This window comes from Notothenia rossii, assembly GCF_949606895.1.
Source record: "Notothenia rossii genome assembly, chromosome: 4".
Taxonomy (NCBI): domain Eukaryota; kingdom Metazoa; phylum Chordata; class Actinopteri; order Perciformes; family Nototheniidae; genus Notothenia; species Notothenia rossii.
Window position 1 is genome coordinate 57487245 of NC_136902.1, and position 21965 is coordinate 57509209.

General features: G+C 39.9%; 3 protein-coding genes and 2 long non-coding RNA genes across 7 annotated transcripts in view; 2 read left to right on the forward strand and 3 right to left on the reverse strand.

The window, feature by feature from the left end:
- Positions 1-21965, reverse strand: part of caln1 (calneuron 1) — a 274355-nt gene that overhangs the window by 64136 nt on the left and 188254 nt on the right. The window lies entirely within an intron of this gene.
- On the forward strand, positions 1092-5794 carry LOC307037040. Its single transcript, XR_013807578.1, has 3 exons — positions 1092-3329; positions 3720-3767; positions 3995-5794. It is a non-coding gene; the product is annotated as an uncharacterized lncRNA (long non-coding RNA).
- Positions 6468-8894, forward strand: LOC307037038 (G2/M phase-specific E3 ubiquitin-protein ligase-like). The gene is made up of 5 exons (XM_079677747.1): positions 6468-6577; positions 7675-7985; positions 8094-8272; positions 8422-8594; positions 8717-8894. The coding sequence occupies exons 2-5, from the start codon at positions 7913-7915 to the stop codon at positions 8877-8879; spliced, it is 588 nt and encodes a 195-aa protein (XP_079533873.1). The 5' UTR covers positions 6468-6577; positions 7675-7912; the 3' UTR covers positions 8880-8894.
- Positions 10088-14265, reverse strand: LOC307037035 (uncharacterized protein). The gene is made up of 4 exons (XM_079677746.1): positions 13060-14265; positions 12246-12345; positions 11803-11839; positions 10088-11705 (listed from the first exon to the last, which is right to left on the reverse strand). Exons 1-4 carry the CDS (start codon positions 13086-13088, stop codon positions 10966-10968), a joined length of 906 nt encoding a protein of 301 aa, XP_079533872.1. The 5' UTR covers positions 13089-14265; the 3' UTR covers positions 10088-10965.
- On the reverse strand, positions 18636-21217 carry LOC307037043. The gene is made up of 2 exons (XR_013807581.1): positions 21096-21217; positions 18636-20545 (listed from the first exon to the last, which is right to left on the reverse strand). It is a non-coding gene; the product is annotated as an uncharacterized lncRNA (long non-coding RNA).

Sequence of the window (21965 nt, forward strand, 5' to 3'; positions counted from 1 at the left end):
AAATTGATATGAAACAAATGCCATAAATATTGCTGTGACACATGGTGTCACATCGGGACTTTAACCCTAAACATTCACAGTAAACCCGGAGTGAAATATATGCACAATTAGAAATATGAGTATGGTCTGGTCAGTTAATTTAGCTGATTCAATTATATTTAGTTAACATATGCTTTATTCTTCAATTCATAGTATGTTCAAACAAATGCAAACCAAAACATCATCCTTGTTAATTAAGTTATAAATAAGAGTTACTTTACCATTAAAGCCCAGATATTTGACACTAGGGGGGGTTACTTGTCAGAAATGTGTCTATTTAGTCTAAATGACGTTCCCCTTAATTTCCCCAAAAGTAGAAATGGGTCCGGGTTCTTATGGGTTAAACGTATAGGCTTAAAGGCATAATAGAACTACCGTATTATATGTATTCAACTTGTGCCCCGCTGGACTTATTTTTCTGTGGTTTACCGTTACTGTGACATATCAATATAGCCACGGAAGATAGTTTGTGTGTTTAATTCCCATGCATCAAGGTTATTTTCATGTATGTAATTGTTTTTCCTGCACAGTGTAGAGTCTTGTTGTGATGAGAGGGATACAGGTATTTCATAAAATAAACGTGATCCCTGGAGGTTAGCTACAGAATTGATATCACAATTTAATCGGAGCTGATCACAAGTTGTCATGACTGATCCAGTCATCTCGATGAGCGTTCAGGCTGTGAATAAACAACTTGTGTTTTACTTTTAGGCTGTCTGAAGGTATGGACAGCTATCAAAGCTACTATACATCACATTAAGAACGATGAACAAATGAAAGTCGGACACAAATATATAATTTAAATGATTTATTGAAGTTTGCAATGTTTTGAACAGGCATCCACACAGTAACCTACTTTGAAATGTTCGATACCTCCCTGTAAGCGTCACGATATCGGCCTCTGCCCCACAACCTCACATACGAGTACTGAATGTGCAGCAAATGGATCTTAGGAAGGCAGATATAGCAAAAGATGAACGTAAACGACAAACGATGTTTCTTTCCTGGTAAGTCAACGATGGGTCCTCAATGTACACGCCCCGGATTCCGATGACGAAAATAATAGAATGTCGCCAGTTGTCATGACTCAACTTATACTGTAACACCGGGCTCGTTCTCTGTCACCTTTAGGACAGCCGCCTGACCTGGCTCTTCTTCTGTAGTGGTAATAGGGGAAAACTTCGGAAAACATTAAAATATTTTCGTCTGTTTTCGTTTCATGTTTGCTTCCTGTTTAGCGCTCCGCGAACTTGAATGATGGAAGGATCAAATTCTGATAACGTTACAGAAACGTGGGGTTTGTCAGAGCCGAACAAAGTGTGTTGCTGTTGCTTAGCAACAGGCCAAAGGCGACGGAAGCCCCAGACGTCCAAAAGTATTAACACAGAAGGGGGCGAAAGCGTGAAAGCGAAGTCACAAAATGATGTTGTTACGTATCATCGCTCATTTTTAAGAGGGCATACGGAAATCACTGGCATTTTCTAGTGGGTATACGGCGTATACCTGCGTATCACGTAGACTACACCACTGCTTCTTACGGTGGCCCTGAGAGGCCAGGGTGCTGCAAATAAAAGAACGCTGCAAATAAAAAAAACGCTGCAAATAAGAACAGAAAGAAACAGAAACGCCGCGCAAATAAAAACGCCGCGATACAAATAAAACGGATACAACGGAAGTGAATTACCGGGGACTATTATTGCTGATGCACATGCGTTTTTTTATGCGAGAGAAGAAGAAGGCTGGGGGATCTCCAGGAAACATCTCATGGGTAAGTTTATAATGTTAAAGTTACACAGGATGTAGATAATATCTGTCGCTGCCGTATTTATGACTTTAAATGACGTTATTTTGTGTGTGGGAGCAGATTATGTGTGTAGTGTATAATGTTAGTAGAACATAGCTTTGATCAAAACTGCAGACAGCTATTTTCAAGTTGTTTGCTTGTCTGTGAAAACTGTTTGATTCTGCTCGATTTATCCGTGCAGCTTGAACCGTTTTAAATCTAGACTACCGCACACACGCACACACACACACACACACACACACACACACACACACACACACACACACACACACACACACACACACACACACACACACACACACACACACACACACACACACACACACACACACACACACACACACACACACACACACACACAGTATTATTGCGTGTTTAACTGCCTGAGGCTTGTCTTGCCCTTGTCAGTGGGGAATGTCGTGATTAAGACATACTTGCAATCCATGTTGGGATATTCCTTGTATTAAGCCAGCGTTGAAAGTAGTACTGATTAGTCTTTCCAAATGTGTTAGTGTTATTTAAAAACTAGTGCAGTGCCCGTTCGGGGCATGGCCGTTCAGAGCTTGTGCCCGTACTAAGCGGACCGATTGTTTGGCTCCCATAATTGCTGCTTGCAATGTTGTCCAGGGGGCGTACCCCATCGGAGCGCGTAGATTCGTCAAAAATAAAGGTTTAGAAAAATGAATCCCAAAAAATTCTAAATGAAGGATGCACATCATCGTGCAAGCCATATCCGAAAGCTTAGGTCGATCTGACAAACAGTCAGAGAGATATGCGAGACACAGACACACAGACACAGACACACACACAGACACACACAGACATTTCTTGCTTTATAGATAGATAGATAGATAGATAGATAGATAGATAGATAGATAGATAGATAGATAGATAGATGTCATATATTTATAGTGTCACTGAACTAGTTAACAGTCGCCTATTTCATTGTTTCTCTATAGATTTCAGTAGGCCTTATGAGGCTGAAAGATGGTGTACTGAAGACTTTAAGAGGAACAGTACTTCCCCTTTTGATGCGACCAGAGTCGGATGCGGACGAATTGCAGAGAGCTGCTGAGCAAAAAATGAAGACTTTCGACAGAAATGTACATGGCGGTCCCTACGTACTGCTCTACCCTGACGGTACAAAGATAACTAATATACCAGGAACAGAAGTACCCTTCACTCTAAACGAGTACAAAGAGGTAGAAGGGAAGGCCTACCAACGTATCACACTGTACATTTGTAAAGCTGAAGATTTCTTTACATCTTGTAAGTAATTGGGAAATGAATTACCAACCAAGAAGAGCTTTTTAAATTGATGTGTTTGTCAAGGAAAGCGCTCTGTTGTTCTGAGTAGTCTAAAATCCTCTTATACCTGTTCTTGTATTTCAAAGCTCAGGAAACCAGCTCTGAATCCAACTCATCAGATTCAGAGCTGATCATCATGAGTCCAACTTCTGCAGAATTCAATGCAGCTGATACATTAGTGAGTACTACATTTGTTGTATCTTAGATCGCTTATATTGTAAATTCTATCTGGAAGTGAAAATGTTTCTAGATTTCACATATTTTTACGATGAAACATGTCCCAAAATAGCATTTTAAATTGCGGTACATGTTGCAGCGTCCTGGCCTACACATATTTTACAAACTTAAGAAAACAACTTTATTTAGTGCAGATCCCTGCAAAATCACACAATAATAATTTGTATGTTTTTCACTGAAAGTGATAATGTAAGAAGGATCATTCCCCCTGTCGCAAATCACATACACTATCAGTCAGAATAATAGAATTCAATATTTATGTTCAAATGTGTTAAGCTCTAGTTCTGTCAAATTTGAAGTGTCACACTGATATATTGTTTTTTACTTCCAGGTATGGGAACCTGCAGATGGAGAGTCAGGCACTGATTCAGCAGCTCCGGTAATTGTGGCTCCTAAACATTGTCTATTGTTCACATTTAGCCTTGTCTGAAAATATTGTCACACAATTAATGTCTTAAACTACATGAAATAATGTGTCACACTGACCCAGAGATCCACGTTTGTGTACATTAGAATAGTATTTTCTTTCTAAATCAGCCCTCTGATAGCCATGATTTAAAAACCTTCAATTTACCTGTCCTATCCCTGTTATGGTTTGTGATTCAGGTCTTATTTTCTGACTCACAAGAGGGCCCAGGAACATCAGGAGGTGTGCTGGAAACTGCGTGCTATAGGTATTATACTTTCCTTTCTACAATTCAAGTATGTTTTATATGAAAACATCAACAATGTAAACTTGTGTATGTCAATTTCTCAGCAAATATACTCAGCTGTATGCGCCCATTGTAATAGAGCAGCCTTTCCCAAACTCAGGGTCGCGACGGACCCGTTTTGATTGGGTCGCCAGTTAAATGCATTGCTACACACACACATCGTCAGAGCTGATGGCTGCTTTGCAAATAATTTTTAAAAATATTTTTTGTATTTTATTTTTTATTTTGAAAATGAAATTATGCAATATAGCATTGTATATTGAATGATTTAATTTTCTAAATACAAATAAACTAAAAGTAAAAGATTGTATTTGTATCAGCTCTGACGCGTCCCCCGCGAAAGTTTATTGTCTGTTGATTAATCCCGATCGTACATGATGGCAAAAAGACAATACAAACAGTGGCGGCCGGCCCATAGGGGCGCTACGGGCGCCGCCCAACCTCTTCCCACATACAAAAACAAATATTAAAAAAAATATTAAATTAAAAAATATATATTTCAAAAAATATATATTTCAAAAATATATATATTTTATATTTTTTATTTTGAATGAACAAGGTAAATATCATACAATTGGTATCAGTAAAATATATAATCTACTATAAAATCTTGTTTAAAATTGTGTTACGATGTCTAAAGTTACTGATAAGTCACATGTTTCCTGCCTGGCCTTGCCCTTGACATTAGTTTATCATTACGGGGGGCTGCCCCCCGAGCCAAACAGCAGCAACCAGCACGTTGCAAAAGTCTCAATAGTAAACTGTGCCGCCGAAACATAATTTCAGCAAACCAGCGCCGTCAAATATTTTGGTCACGAGTGCGCTCACGTTGGCGCCCACGTTGCTTACGTGCGTTGACGTGAGTTGTTTTTTAGACTTGTGAGGAACTGGGGTAGTATCTATAGTAACGCAGTGTAGGCGGAGCCGTGACGTTCTTCAATGAGCTCCCCAGAAAAACAACACAGCCGTTAGCTCTTAGCACTCAGAGCTCACAGCTCTTCATATCTGTTCAGAAACTAGACAAAAGTTAAACAAGTACAAACCACATACTGTCTGTGTCATGGCGAATACAGTCGCTGGTTTATTTATGTCTGTATAGGCCGTTGTTGTGAGTGTAGATGGTCGGAGCATTTACAACGTTAGCTTAGCCAAATCTCCATTAGAAAACACGCATTTTAAAAGGTTTTTCGCCTGCCGTCTGTCTGCAGACTTGTCAAAGCCTTAATTCATGGTTTTTACTATCCGGTATCAGTATGTTGTTACTTCGGCATCATTTTGAAACGTGTATTACAATTAAATCACGGTCAAATATGTTCATCTTGTTGTAGTTGTAGCCCCCTTGACAGCGATTCTCTCTCTAGTTTAGACTGCGGTCAAGCCAGCCTCCACTCGGAAAAACCTAGTCAAGCCAGCCCTCAGGTGATATTGCGGTGCGCGAATATCCTATGCATTACGGTAGAGTCAAAAAAAATCCTCCCTCTGTGTTTTAGATGAGAATAAAACAAAAAATATCCAGTATCAAAGACTAATTTCACTTCAGGGTGATAGCAGGACATCCCATCTAGTCACTCAGAAAAAATCAGGACATTCTGATGTACAGTTTCCAAATAAAAGACCTTTGAAGTCTCATATATGAGCTATCATCCCTGTTTTTAGATGAGAATAAAACAAAAACTGTCCAGTATCATAGATCCATCTCACTCCAGGGTGATAGCAGGACACCCCATGTAGTCACTCAGAAAAAATCAGGAAATTCTGATGTACAGTTTCAAAATAAAATACCTTTGGGGACAGGGATGATAGCTCATATATGAGACTTCAAAGGTATTTTATTTTGAAACTCTACATCAGAATGTCCTGATTTTTTCTGAGTGACTAGATGTGATGTCCTGCTATCACCCTGAAGTGAAATGAGTCTTTGATACTGGACAGTTTTTGTTTTATTCTCATCTAAACACAGAGGGATGATTTGTTTTGACTCTACCGTAATGCATAGGATATTCGCGCACCGCAATATCACGTGAGGGCTGGCTTGACTAGGTTTTCCCGAGTGGAGGCTGGCTTGACCGCAGTTAGTTTAGCATACTCAGCCCGACTCAGCCTGGTTGTTCCTGGCCCTAGAACCACGATTTTATGGGGCCATTACATCACCAGAAGTCCCAATTGAAAGGGTCATTTCTCCCCCAAAAATATTTTTGAATCACTATATCAACAGCCCCACCGAAAATATTTTCCACCAGCTGCCACTGGATACAAAGAGGAGTTTTTAAACGTTGGCTTCACAAAAGTTGTTAGAAATGGAGAGGAGCGGCCTCAGTGTGTTTTATGTGGAGAGGTGCTCAGTAATGAAAGCTTGAAAATGAATAAATTGGACCTGCATCTCCAAACAAAACATCCTCTGCATCGGGACAAATCGAAGGATTTTTTCCTCTGCAAAGAAAAGTTATTCAAGAAGCAGTGTTTTGACGGCGGAAAAGTAAGTCACTCATTTTAATCATTTGGTTTGTGTTTTTGTGAGTTTGTCAGGGTCTGTTGTGAAATTGTTTCGTTAATGCAAAGTTGGATGAAATGCAGACTGAGCCCCGGAGCGGACCGCCAGCTGCGCGCTCTCGTGCGTCCTCTACTCGCTCCCGCGAGTCCACTACATTCTGCAGCGGCACAGAGCGGTGTTTCAAAACAATAACCACAGGAAGATTAGAGGGAAAGTGACAGGCATTATGAGAAGGAAAGCGAGAGAAAGTATCAGCCGCACGGACGTCCTATCAAGTCAGCCTCCACAAAAAAAAAGTTAATCAGTTGCCAAGTGTTGGAGTTTCTTTTTCTCTCAGAGTGTTTTAAAACAGCTCTGTTCATTTAAAAGTGTTTAAAAAATGTGTGTACATAGTTTTTGATCTAGTGACAAACTTAATGTTGCACTTCTGATCATTTAAATTTGGTTTCACCTGTGATTAACTGAATACACTTGACTGCACTTCAGTTAGTGTTTTGTCCCTTTCTGTTTACAACATGTTTGTTCTTTGTTCATTTAAAATAGTATAAAATGGTGTGTACATAGTTTTTGAGCTAGCGACAAACTTAATATTGCACTTTTGATAATTGTATAATTGAAATTTGTACTGTATATACTTGACTGCACGTCCCATGTTTCGTCTTTCTGCTTTGATCCTTATTTGTTCTGGGCAAGCTCAAAGGGAAGGTTGTTATGGTGAGAAACCTAATTGCTGCGATGCACTTTTATAATTAAATAAATATTTTCATTTGCATCTTAAATTCATGGTGTATTGCATTCTTTGTTTATAACTGTAGATATTATGGAAAATCATGACATTTTTTTAGCTTGGGTCCCTTAGGACCACAACATTTCTGTTTTGGGTCTCATGCTGAAAAAGTTTGGGAACCCCTGTAATAGAGGATAAGGATGACTCAGACAGTGTTGAGTGCAGTCATGACATTCCAGAGGATACAAAGTAAGAGAAAAGTTACCCTTACTTCAACTGTGGTTGTTATTTTTCCTGATAAAAAATGTGTGCTATGGTGTACCATTTAACATGGTCATAATTTATCTGATGACAGGGTGGATCAGCAATCACTTTCCGAGATAACTGCAAACCTGGCCCTAGAGATTGACCATCGAGCTGTCAGCAGATTTAACATCTGTCGCTCGAACATCTGGGATGGAGCAGTCAGAGGATTCAAAAGGGCAACATTCTCAGAAAAGAAAGACATCCTGGTGAAATTCTCTGACGATGAAGGGAGGTTTGAGGAAGGTCTCGATACAGGTGGCCCCAAGAGAGAATTCCTCTCCCTTCTCATGAAAGAGCTGAACAAACGGCCCATATTTGATGGACCTGTGGAGAGCCGCTACCTGGTCTACAATTCAACAGGTTCTGTTTTGTGTATAATGTTTTAAAAGAACCCATATATCAACCTTGTAGTGTTTTCAAATATGGAAACTGATTTAATATTTCTTTATTCTGCATTATCTTGGACAGCTATCAGAGAGGATGAGTATTATTTAGCAGGGAAGATGATTGCTGTGTCCATTGTGCATGGTGGACCTGGTCCTAATTTTCTGTCAGAGGATCTGGTCAGCTACATCTCAGGGCAGAGCAGTTTCAAGGCATCTGTCGGAGACATTACAGATGAGGAGATAGGGAAAGTCCTACAAGAGGTATGAGAAGGGTGTGAAATTCTAGAATAGTTAAAGAGAGAGTTTTGTCCACTTAAACCATTCTTTCAAGATATACTTCTGGCATTACCATTTTTTATAATTACGTGTCATATTTGAAATGTGTGGGACTCTTTTATCTCTTCTTTTAGATTCAGAATTCACCCTCAGTGGAGATCCTTCAGGACTTGATGATACGGAACAGTGCCATGTTGCAGACTGCTGGGTGCTTCAGACATGTCAGGTCATGTGAAGCAAAAAAAATGATAGTAGAGGATTACCTGAAGTGGTACATAATCCACAGGAACAACACTGCAATCGAAAGGTATTTCATTGTTATTGCTAAAATAATTATGAAAAACGTGTTGCTGTTGTCCCATTTTCTTGCTTACTTACTTCTACATGATGCACATGTATCTCTGCATGCATCTTTTAATTGTATTTTAGAATCAAGGCTGGACTTGAAAGTTTGCAGTTTCTGACAGCTCTGCAGCAGCATCCGACGGTCCTGACCCCTGCTCTCTGTCATGCCGATGTGAAGCTGTCTGCTGCAGAGATGGAAAATCTGTTCCAGCCTGAATTTAGTCAACTCAGGAAGAGAAAGCTATGAGTTACTGGGCAGACTATCGTCTCGATTGTGAAGGTTAGTCAATTTGCTCTTGTCTGATTTTTATACAAACAGATTATAAAAAGTTCCGGTGTTGATGTAGATAGTATTTACTGTCAATTGATTCCAATGTTCTCTACTTTTTAGAAAATGACAGCTCAGTGACCTTGGAGGAGGTGTTAATGTTCGCTACAGGTGTGCCATGTGTGCCTCCTGCTGGTATGAGTCCTCTGCCACGCCTCCAGTTCCTATGTTCTACAACGTCAACATTCCCAATGGCAAATACCTGTGCCAACATTTTAAAGCTTCCTCTTTTGGACACTTATGGTGCCTTCAAAGCCAACATGAACTTTGGCATTAATAATTCCCCTGGCTTTGGGTGCCTTTAAACAATTAAATAACTTGTGGTAAAAGTTAATGTTGCCACACACAGTACACAGTCCGTTGTTTTAATGTTGCGGTCTGTCAGACCAAAATGTTGTGACGTAAGAGAGATGTGAGTATTTTTCATGGCAGATTTGTCCTATTTCATATCTAACATGTGAACAACACCACACATTTGTATTGTTATTGTATTCTCGTTAGGTAGGTAAGGTAGACCGTGGTTAAATCAATTAAAATCAATTACCAAAATATTAGGTGTATAATTTTCTGACGATCGACCATTCAACTGATAACACGGATGTAACACTAAACATGTTTTACAAAATACATGAATATGCTGTATTTTTATTTAAACAAAGAAAGGTTTCAGTCTAATGACTTATGCAAAGATACAAGCTGAATATTTCACTGGACTTATCTACTCAGAATTGCAGCATTCTAAATAATATTCAACCTACATTGGAAACTTGTACACACAAAAAAGGTTCTGGGGGGCTGGTGGAGCAATGTATTCTACACTCCAGACATGTTTTTCATGGAAATGTAATTCTGAACAGCAGCTGTCCAGTTCACTGGTGGAGCCAACCCACTCCGTCTTTGCAAGTCCACAAAATGCATCTCCAGATTCTCATCACCACACAAATTGTACTGGGATGATGCTTGCATGATGCCATCAAAGTGGTGTAGGGCTTCCCAGGACTCTGGAAATCCACACTCCCTTCCGCCAAACCTAAGACCAGTCATAAATTGAAACATAATGAGTCAAGTGATTACAAATGGATCATTTAACCCCCCAAACATGCTAGATAAGCATTATAACTAAAACTCCATTGAGTCAGTTCTTCTTTAATTAAATCCTAAACAAAGAGCTTTCACTTGAGAAGTTAATCTCAGGTTGACAGCAGCTCTTTCAGTCAAATATGGCCATTCTAATCACTTTCTAACATAAGGTACTTTTTGGAATTGAGTAAGATAAATCGACAGAATAGCTTTGGATATCTTCTGATTTAGGTTTTGTGTTGGAATCCATTTTTAGTCGTTTAAGACTTGAAATCATTTTTGAAATAATGAGTTTTCAGACTAAATGAATCACGTTATTTATCAAGTGACAAACTTGTCATATTGGGCTGATACACCAAATTATATGAAGTCAGATATATTTTAAAGTAATATTACCAAACAATTTGAATACAAACCTGTGAGGCAGGTGGTACATGGCATTAGGTTTACCTGATGGACACTGAGACAGGCGAACAGGTCGGATGGTGTGGTTGTTCCACAGCTGTCTGTACTCATCGAGGTCTCTTTGTAAGATGCCCAAAAAAACATATCGCAGCAGACACTTGTGCTCATGGCTCCCATTGAAGAGGTGCCTCTCTCTAAGGTCACTGAAGAGCACGATCGAGAACTGAGTCCTAATGGTAGATTTCAAAACTTTTGTATTTCATGAAAAAAAGACAACTTCAAGTAAAAAGTCACAATATTTTGCTAAAAAGTCACAATATTTCTAGAGATGTTGTACATTTCTTGGTACGCTCCTACATTATTTCATTTGGGAGCACATAATCTCCCTTGGGAAAATGTTAGTGTACAGCTCTAATGTAATTTCACCATTTTTTTCATCCAGATAGATTTAAAGTATTTGGGCACCTCTGTACTATATACACACACACACACATACATTCTTGGACCTGACCTTAAAAGGCTATACCTTTGCTTTCTGAAGAAAGACCACCAACTCTCGATGCGCTTGTTTGCAGTCGAGGTACCATACATGTGACTGAGGGCTCCTGCAAGTGTGTTGAGATCGTAATGTGCAGTTAATGGCTGCCATAGTGCCGTTTTCAGTTCTACAGTCAGTGCGAAGGCGGGCTGGAAGTAGTCCAAACTCCGATACACACTGCTGGTAATACTGCGCAATGATGCCCGGATCGTTGTTAGTGCTGCCACTCCTGAGCCACATAACTTTCCTTGAAAAGCCGTCGATGAAGCCACTGATGGCAATACCAAAGGGTTTAAGTTTATCATATCCATCAGCGTGCCACACTTGGTTTGGTCCTGCTGTGACGTATCCCCTTCGGACAAACCTTCGCCTGGAACGAAGTTGAACACCAGATGGATCCAGTCTGGAAATCGTCTGTCTAACATCCTCCCTTTTTACTGTCAGGTGATACTTTTGTTGCAATGTCTGCCACATAGCTCTGTAACCCAACCGCCGACCCGAGCCTCTCAGTTCATGTGCAACAGTTTGGTGTACAGTGCCAATGGGAGTGTAGTCTGTCCTTCTTGTTAAGACAGCATTCTGTAGCCTCCTCTTTAAGGTCCTCAGACTAAGACAAATGTTGTGTCTTTTTTCTAGAAAATCAAGTATCACTTCATAAGCGTGTCCCTCCGTGAAGTACTTGTGGATGAGGCCTGCCTCGATTCCTTCATTAGATTCTGTGACTGAAGGGAAAAGACAACAGTGTCATTCGGAATGAAACTTAATAACAAAAAACCTATTAAGAAAAAAATGAAAATGTATCAGTAATGAGGAAAATACCTGAACTGTTTGATGCATAGGTGTATGTTTTCAGTATCTACAATGCGTGAACAATTCCAGACATGAGGAGCAAAAAATAAGAGAAATAAACAGGCAAAGGACAAAATATTGGGAAACTTACATAATTGGTAAGGATAAAAATACATATCAATCTAGAGGTAGCGAACAAAAAGGTACCCTTTTAATGCCTGTATTTGTGCATAAACCCATCAGAAGGCTCAACCCTCAGCACATGAAGGAGCACATAATTGGTCAACTTTGGTATTTCACCAGATTTTTTTACTTGTTGGCATTTTTTTTTATCAGTAGTTCTAAATCATGTAGAAATTGCCATGACTGACAATAATATGTGTATAGCATATATTAAAATGGCAACAAATCATATACAAATAAGACATTATCACTGTACTGGTGAAATTCTTGACTTTTAAGGAGGAGCTTACCATCTTCGAGAAAGGGAGCCAAACATTCAATGTTGCTGCCACAGGAGCCGCAAAACCTCCCAAAACACTCAGCAGTCCCACAATATGGACAATACATTGCCTGTGGAAAAGGAGCAATGTGAATGTTATTCATTTGCAATGAAGTAACAGCTACTTGGTAAGCTATTGCAGCAGGTAATGTTACCTGCAAACAGCTGACACTAATTTAACAGCAGATATCAGCTGCAATCACTTAATATCTGAACCATGCATCTTCAATGTCAAAATACATTAAAAAAAAAAATAAAGATTTAAAGCCAGTAAACTTCTCAAAGGAAGCACGTCTTGGACAGGATAGAGACCCTTCTCTATCTCTAAGCAGGATAAGAGACCCTCATTTATCTCTAGACAGGCACATTTAGATGACATTTTGATGGAGTCAAGATTGACTACAGGATGTTAGTGAAGATCTATACTTGTATGTATTCAATATAGGGCTGGGCAACGATTATAACGTGTTAACTTGCCCAGCCCTAATTCAGTAAAAGTTGTTCCTTCAGAGCATGTTGAGGAGAGGACCCGAGCTCGTCTGTTGAATAAAGGCATATTCAACTTACTTTGTGTGTCTTAGCATCATCTTTAAGTCCCGGTCGGCTCAGATCCGTTTGTTTAGAAAACAGCTAACATTAGCAGATAAAAGTAGCTATGTTCTACTAACATTATACACTACACACATAATCTGCTCCCACACACAAAATAACGTCATTTAAAGTCATAAATACGGCAGCGACAGATATTATCTACATCCTGTGTAACTTTAACATTATAAACTTACCCATGAGATGTTTCCTGGAGATCCCCCATACTTCTCCTTTTCTCGCATAAAAAACCGCATGTGCATCAGCAATAATAGTCCCCGGTAATTCACTTCCGTTGTGGCTTTTTTATTTGCATCGCAGCGTTTTTATTTGCGCTGCGTTTCTGTTTCTTTTTATTTGCAGCGTTTTTTTTTTGTTGCAGCGTTCTTTTATTTGCAGCTCCCTGGCCTCTCAGGGCCACCATAGCTTCTTGACATGAGAGCAGTTTCCCAGCGGAGTGAAGAAAATACATGAACCTGACGGGAGTCACTCCTCAGTTTATACCGTCTTTTGTGTCAATTCATGTATCATTTAGTTACAAATATGCGATATATCTGAACAACAAAGTGGTGAAAAATAATTGTATTCATTTTTTGGAAACATTTTCATGATCCCTTTTTTCGTTTTACATTTTCATTTATTATCATTTCCATTCAGTCAGTCATTAAGTGCTATTTAAAATGTTAATTTGCTAAATATCCAAACAAACAAAGTGTGCAATCCAATGAATGTTAATCTAACTGGGTTTTGATAGATAACATATCTCTTTTTCTTCTCTCAATTATTTTATTTATTTTGTGCACTCAATATCAATCAAACTATTGTTCGTTTATACATTTTAAGAATGGCGTTTATCTTTTTTGAGAATTAGTTCTTATTTTATTTGTATTTATTTGGGTTAACAGATGATACAAATGTTTGTGTCAGTAAATGTGCACTAACAGAGGCGGGGGTGTATGTGGAAATAACGGGGACAGAGCTGCTGTCAGACGATCAGCTGTGCAGCGTCATCACAAACGGACGTCGCTTCATGTGACGCTCCGGAGGAAAGGACGTCCCATTGCTCTTAAAACTCATTTCCCTGCTTCTCGTGGTTTCCTTGCGTCCCTCCATGCTTCCCTTGTGGGAGGGACTAGTCACAGGGAAACGACGCAAGTGAGGGATGCAAGGAATCCATTTAACTGAAGTGAGAAAGGCCCGAAGCCTTATGAAGCTTTGAAGCTTTCCAGCCAATTGGTTCGCAAAGGGTTCATCTCATGAGGCTTCATCATGGGCTTCATTTGAACACAAACCCCCTGTTGGTCAAAGTGTGTAAAACAGGCAGATTGGACATCTCAACAGTGTGCTCTCTCTCATACCGAGTTCCCAATGAGTAAAGCCTTAGAATAACTCTAAACAACCAACATTAAATCCTATGTTCATGTTAACAATATTGTTTTTATTCCAGTTCATTGTGATTGAAAAGCCTAAGGAGGCTGGTAAATATTGCAAAGAGGGATTTGTATTCCTTAATAATATTCGTAAACTCAACCATGTTGTAGCCTGAGAAAGGCTAAACCATATCAAAGAATACATTTAGGCATATCTTGCCTCAAAACGATGCAGAGAAACTAGTCCATGCATTTGTTACTTCAAGGCTGGATTATTGTAACTCCTTATTATCAGGGTGTACCAAGAAGTCAGTCAAGTCGCTTCAGCTGATTCAAAATGCTGCAGCTCGTGTACTAACCAGAGTTAGGAAAAGGGACCACATTACTCCTGTTCTGGCTGCCTTACACTGGCTCCCTATAGAACACAGGATAGAATTTAAAATTATTCTTCTCGCCTACAAAGCCCTTAATGGGCAGGCGCCATCTTACCTTAAATAACTCATTATACCCTACTGTCCTACTAGGGCATTGCGTTACAAGAATGCAGGGTTGTTGGTTGTTCCTAAAGTCTCTAAAAGTACAATGGGAGCCAGAGCCTTTTCTTATCAAGCTCCACTTTTGTGGAATCAGCTTCCAGTTTGTGTTCGGACGGCAGACACCCTATCCGTTTTTAAGAGTGCGCTTAAGACCTTCCTTTTTGATAAAGCTTATAGTTAGGGCTGATTAGATTCAGCCCCTAGTTTTGCTGATATAGGCTTAGTTTAAATCAAATTAAAAAAAATATCGTTCTAGCGCAGGCTAATCGAGGCTAACCAATGAGCACCTGCATGTGTGTATGAGAATGGCCCTGACACCATTTCAGCCCAGATCTAAACTCCTGGCAGGACAAGCTCAAGCTCAATTCTCGCACTGAATTAAAAAAAAGTGAGTGAGGGACTGCAATATAAGGGGGAAAGAAAGAGAAACTTTAAAACTGTTCAATTGTTATGATGTGTAAAGACTGATATTGTTATAATCGTCTGAAACTGTTAAGTCATGATGTGAAACGGTTAACAAAGAAAAAGGGAAACTCAAGCTGCTGCTACACTTTATTTTATTTATCTAAAATTAAACACTTTTAAGAAGCACACATTTTCAAAAGCTTTTTTATTTATTTTCTCTATTTTATTTTTAAATGCAGCCCGAGAGGAACATTACACATATTAATTGACAATAAATATTGTTGTTTTTGAATTGTACTTTCTTTATTTGATTGGCAGTCAGTTGTTGATGACATGCAGACGTTGATAAAGCTGCAGGCTACTTCAATATATATCACACTTATTCATGAAGCAAGTTAGACATTTTGATGTTCCGGACCTTTGCATGGGGACATTTTCTCTAACTGGACCTCATTGAATTTTAGTTGAATACCCCTGGTGTAGAGGAACTTCTTGGAGCAGTAAACTGGAAAACACAAAGAGGGTGCTGGAGACTGGGAACTGGTTATGTCATACAATACATAAAGGTTGAATTGAAGCTGGATCAAGGAGGATGAACAATGACAAAACAACCACACATTCTCTTCAGGTATTTATCCTGTGCAGCCTGCAGTAAGCTTCCATATCTAAAGATGAGTCATAGATGACTCCTCAAATCTAAATCTAAATAATGTTTGCAAGATGTTGTATCATCTGACTTACTATGTCCTTTACCTCGCATACCAGAGAGCACTGTGCCAGTATGAATCAGTTTGATCCAACCGTTCTTCATGTCTAAGTCATGTGACTGCATTGGGGAGGGAATGACCTGACACAAGGAGTGGTTTCAGTTATTTCTGACATGAAAAGACAGTGTAATGTCAGAATATGTTTGAACAGGTTGGTCTATTCAGTGCTGATCTCCCACAGTCTAAGCACTTGTTAAAGTCCCTGTTTCGTTCCCAGTGCATGCTGGGATGGGCACTATACCTGTGACCCTGAACAGAATATGCTGTGCAGAGGGCGGAGGCAGCACTAACTGAGTCGGCCCAATGGAGTTTGATGAGCTGTTAAAGGCAGTTAGAGGTAAGTGAGAAGTTCAGGAAATCGAATTACATTCATGTGAGCAAACAATAATTGTACTTTTAGACTCTACTGAAGCACAGCAGAATGTTTCTTCCACCTTTTGGAACCATCAGTGAATCCAGTCTGTGACATATTTAGATGTATTTGTACATACATTGTGAAATTCTAATACAGACGTTTAGTAGAATAAGCACAAACACCAGACTCAGGGATAGTTTTATCACACAGGCTATAGGACTTTTAAACTCCTGAGCTCTGTGACTTTGGATTCACAGCTTATGTTTACAGCATATTGTTTGCAGCTCACATCTTTATTAATCATTACAATAAGGAGTATTGTTGTTTACCGTACAGTATTTAATTTTAGATTTAGTTTTTATTTTAGCTCATTTGATTTCTATTTTTCTTGCTACTTGCACTACTTTTATTGTTTTACGTCGTATGTAGAATGGTGATGATGTATCGTTGGAGCAGCCAACTTAACATTTGTATTGCTAAAACAACAATGTAGCTATTATGCATAATAATAAAGATATGTATTTTCCTTGGGTATATCATCTGAAACCTTTCAGGTCAACAGCATGTAATCGTGTCCATAATTGAAAAAAGGATGTTCTGGATTTAAAGGGCCCTATTGTGCTCATTTTCAGGTCTTTATTTGTATTCTGTGTCTCTAGTCTACGGGGACATGTCTCCATGCTCTAATGTTCAAACAGCTCTTTATTTGTATTCTGTGTCTCTACGGGGACATGTCTCCATGCTCTAATGTTCAAACAGCTCTTTATTTGTATTCTGTGTCTCTACGGGGACATGTCTCCATGCTCTAATGTTCAAACAGCTCTTTATTTGTATTCTGTGTCTCTACGGGGACATGTCTCCATGCTCTAATGTTCAAACAGCTCTTTATTTGTCTCATACTGCCTGTGTTTCAGCACCTCTTTTCACCCTCTGTCTGAAACCAGAGCCCAGTCTGCGTGTCACGTACCAGATGTGATGGAGTCTTAACCAAAGTAGCATAAGTGTTACATGGTGATGTCATTATGTTACAGCAGTAAACAAAGGAGTCCAATCGAGGGTTTGGAGGCTGAGTGCGTGGGAGAGGAACTCCCTCTGGAGGGAACACAGGGATTGTAGCCTTTGCAGACCATTTACATGCACACAAAACTTTAACACACTCCAGGGAAGGGACACTCCCGAAAGCAGAATAAGGCCTTTAAGGAGCAAACTGTTGATTATTTTGATGTGAGGGATTACAGGAGCATGAAAAAAGCTATTACAGAATTGAGAAAGTCATGAATGACATCAACACTTCAAAATCTCTGAGGGTGTTTATAGGGGAGGATGCACATCTACTGAGAGAAGGATAACAGTCCCTTGGCTTCCTGGTCAGCCCACTGGGTGGATAATGCATAAATCACACTCTGACATAAATCACACTTAGCATCAATAGCATTTGTTATGTCTCCAACTCAGAGCGAGATAATAAAAACACACAAACCAATCATGCATGAAATGTTAATCAGCCGCCATAAAGATTCATTATCAGAGCTAATTCACAGTCAGGGAGGGTCAATGCTCCTGCTCGGTTTGCTGGATCATAATCTAAAGAGGAGGTGCATATGATTTCATCTGCTGTCTGTGTAGTCAACATGCAGAAGTGAACATTAATGGATTGCTTCAAAGTGCACGAGATAGGACAGAGTGCTAGGGTCACTGTAGAAATGTCACTGTCCAGAGAGACGTTGCTCTCCTTATCACCCATGGGTCAGCGCCATATAGATAGAAGATTTATGACATCTCCGTTCACTCGAATGGACCAGTTTTTTTACAGCAATGGCGGATCATGGAGCTCTCAATAGTTCCCCGGAAGTTAGCTTGCCGCTGACTTTCGGGGCTATCTGCGGCTAGCAGCGCAGTAGAGTTGCAGCATAATAGATCGTTCGTGTTGGACTTGTAAAGGTAAGAAGACGTTTAAAGATTTATATTGCGGATATTATCAGCACATCTGAGGCAAATCAACATGTGTATTAACCCTCTGAGACCCACATAGGACATTGCCGTTTTTGTATATTTTTGTGTTTTGCCTTATAGATTGTGATTTCTTTACAGTAGAATCAAGTTTTACACATCCCAGAAATCAGCACAACCTCAGCTAATGATACATGTTACTCATTAGAGACTTATATACACTATAATAGGTGATATTTGCCCATAAAATAAAAAAAGAAACGATGTTTGACATTTTTACTTATTTTTTATTAAAAGGAACTGCTGACTATAATATTGAAAGAAACATTTAACAAAGAAAATTGCACACATTTGTTGTCATTGTATCAGAACTGATTTGAAGATCCTAACTTTCTATGAATTAGTTATGCCCATTCTTGTGGGCAGTGTCCATGGGCGTTTTTTTTTTTTACTGAAAAAACGACTACACATGATATACATCACGGCAGTTCCTGTCCACAATAACACACAGGGGGACATGGCATGATTTGCACCAGAATGGGGTATTTTTCCTGCAGACTGCACACTTTCTGCGTCCTGCAGTCCCCTTTTTGGACTGGTCCTCTGTTGGAGGGATGGCAACGGGTGTGTGGTTGTACTGCCTGTCCCCTGGAGAAAAGTCGAGTGGTACTCCCATGAGCTGAGCTGACAGTAGCTCCTGGAAATCCTGGTGCTTCATGAGAGTATCCTGTATCACTGCACACATGTCCTTGTGGAGAATGTAGCTGTTGGTACTTGCGATGTCCACAAAGTGGTGAAAAAGGGTTTTGTACAACTTCATTGATTTGTGGTGCACCGAGTAATATCCTAACAGCTAGTCGGACATGTCCACACCTCCCATGTACTTAGTGTACTCTCCAATAGGGGTGGGTCTTGCAATGCTGCTTCTCTCATATCCACCTTCCTTGGTCCTCCTGCCTCTGATGATGGTTTCCCCAGAGTATGCGGTGTGTAAAGTGGAACACACTGACACCTCCCGTGTGTCCATCCACTTGACAAAAATACATTTTTTTTCTTTTATCCACCTTATTGAGCCCCTGGATGACTTCTTGGTGAGGGCATTTTCTTTTGTTGATGGGGTCCCCAATCTTCCATCACGGTAGGTACCACATGCTCCAAAGCCCAAGCTACTCAGGTGTGTGAAAAGGGCTGGGCTAGTGTAGAAATTGTCACACTATACATGGTAACCAGAACCCAGGTAATCCTTTTTCACGAGTGACATCACAGCATCAAAAGAGAGTCCTTTTCCACTCACAAACTTTGACTTTCCAGTGTAAATTTTAAAGTCAACGGTGTATCCATTTGTATCTGCCAAAACAAACAGCTTTATGCCCCACTTGGATGGCTTGAGTTTTAGGTACTGTTTCAGTCCGATTTTGGCCTTTGTTGCAACCATCCTTTCATCCACCGACACGTTTTAATAGGGTTGGTACACAGATTTACAGGCATTTCATATTGAATCACACAGAGGATTGACTCTGTGCAGGCAATCATATTCCGCGGTGCCTTTTTTGCGGTCATTCAATACGTCCTCTGCTGGGTCACTCGTGTAAATTCCATGAAATCGCCATGAATCTGTTCCTCGTCATAACAGTGCGTGGAAATGGAACATGAAAATACTTTTTACCCTCCACATGTCTCTCAGTTTTGGAAGGTTGAGGATTCCCATGTACACCAGAAGTCCCAGGAATTTGAAGAACTCCACTGGAGTGACATCCGTCCATTTGAATTTCTTCCCACTGGCAGAGTTTTTTGCAGCATTCTTGTTAGTATTTTCTGTGATGGTCTTTACAGTCCTGTGATCAAAAAAGTTTTTGAAGATCTCCAGGGGGCTCGGTTTGTTTAGTGGAATTAGTGGTGTCTGCACACCAGGCTTGTGCTTCGGGTTGAACCTTGGGAGATCAGGTGTTATGTCAGCATCTGTCTCTGTCTTCCATGCGGAATCTGAGTGGGTTGGTGGGCTTGGAGTGACATGGTCACGTCCTCGTCCCTTGCGCCAACGGCTACGTCCACCATCTGAGTGTGTGTATGGTTGTCCTCCCCTCCTCTTTGGTCTCTGCTGGGATGTGGAAGGTGGTCCCTGTTCTGGAACTGTACGGAGAAAGGGTCTTCTCCTAAACCTTCTCCTCTCTCTTGAATTTGTGGGTCCTGGAAGAGACGTCTGTGCTAGAGGGGATGTTTGTGGTTGGTCAGGGGGACACAGACTTCCTCTTCCCCTACTGTTTCCACTCTGGTGATGACCCACCTCGTCAGCATCCACACTATAACATATGAAAACAAATAAATAAAACTACCTTTTCACTAGATCATAATAATTACTCAAAGACTTATTCAAAAACCACACACTTGTGATCTTATCCACCTCCTCCATAAAAACACACATATTTTACAGCAATAGTCTGGGTTTTCTTTGCCCAAATTAAGTCATAGTGCACAATAACAATCTATCTGCAATCCAAAATATTAATAATAATAATAATAATAATAATTCATTACATTTTTATTTAGAGCGCTTTTCAAGATACTCAAAGCGCTTTACAATGACACATTACACATATTAGACATGTAACAGTATTACTGTGGACAATACCCACAGTAAGCAGTAAGCACAGGAGCAAAATAGAGTGAAGTGTCTTGCCCAAGGACAGAACGGCCTGACGCGGGTTTCGAACAGGTGTTCCCCAAAATGTAATATTCTAACGATCAGCGCTCTAACACACTACACCAAACACCGCCCTAAATCACACCGCCCAATTCTGTAAACTAAATGTTCCGTCACACTTTGAATCATTTCATCATATAATTACTTACTTGTCCTCCTGAGGATCTATCCCATCGCCAAAATTCCTCTCGTCTTCAGAGTAGCACGACTCGGGCGCAGATTCCTCTGAATTTTCCTCAACATCGTCACCTTCAAAAAACAGCTCCAAAGCCTCAGCTTTGGTAAACTTTCTTTCCATACCTAAAAGCGCTCTAACTAACAATTTAATAAATTATTATGAAACAGAATAAATAGAACAAAATATATATTATACCTCAGTTTAGTTATAAGACCCATAGTATGTATTCTAACTTTTATTTTGTTTTCGCGGGTGGAATTATACCGTATTATATCTCGTTTCTATGGTTTCAGTACACAAAACATTGTAAACAGCGGAGCTGACAGGCAACCTTCTGAATCAGACTCCGATTGGCTGTGACTGCATCCACTCAGAGTGTCCTATTCAGAAACGTGTCTCTTACACTGTTGACGTCACAAATAAAGATGGTGGATGAGAATAGATCTATAAATGGATAAGCAATGCGCCAGAATCAGGGTGAGACTATCCACGTCTATTACAACTTTACGCATTTGTTTCACCGAAATAAGTAAACGCCTCTCAATGAAAAACTAAATAGAGTTGTTTATTGCCGTTTCTGTAGTTTAAGAGGAAAAACACGGGATGTCTCTGGCTCAAACAGCTGAGAAGTTATGACGCTTTGAACACGACGTGATATTTGGGATCGTATACGGCCCCGTGGGTCTCAGAGGGTTAAAGGATGTTAGTGGATTATCCCTAAATCAGTAGATTTAGGGAACGTTTACAGATAACAGATTAGGCTAGGATACCGGATAAAGTTAGCAACACACGTTAACCACGAAAAGCCGATTAATCCGTTCTCTTAATGTTATTTCAACCC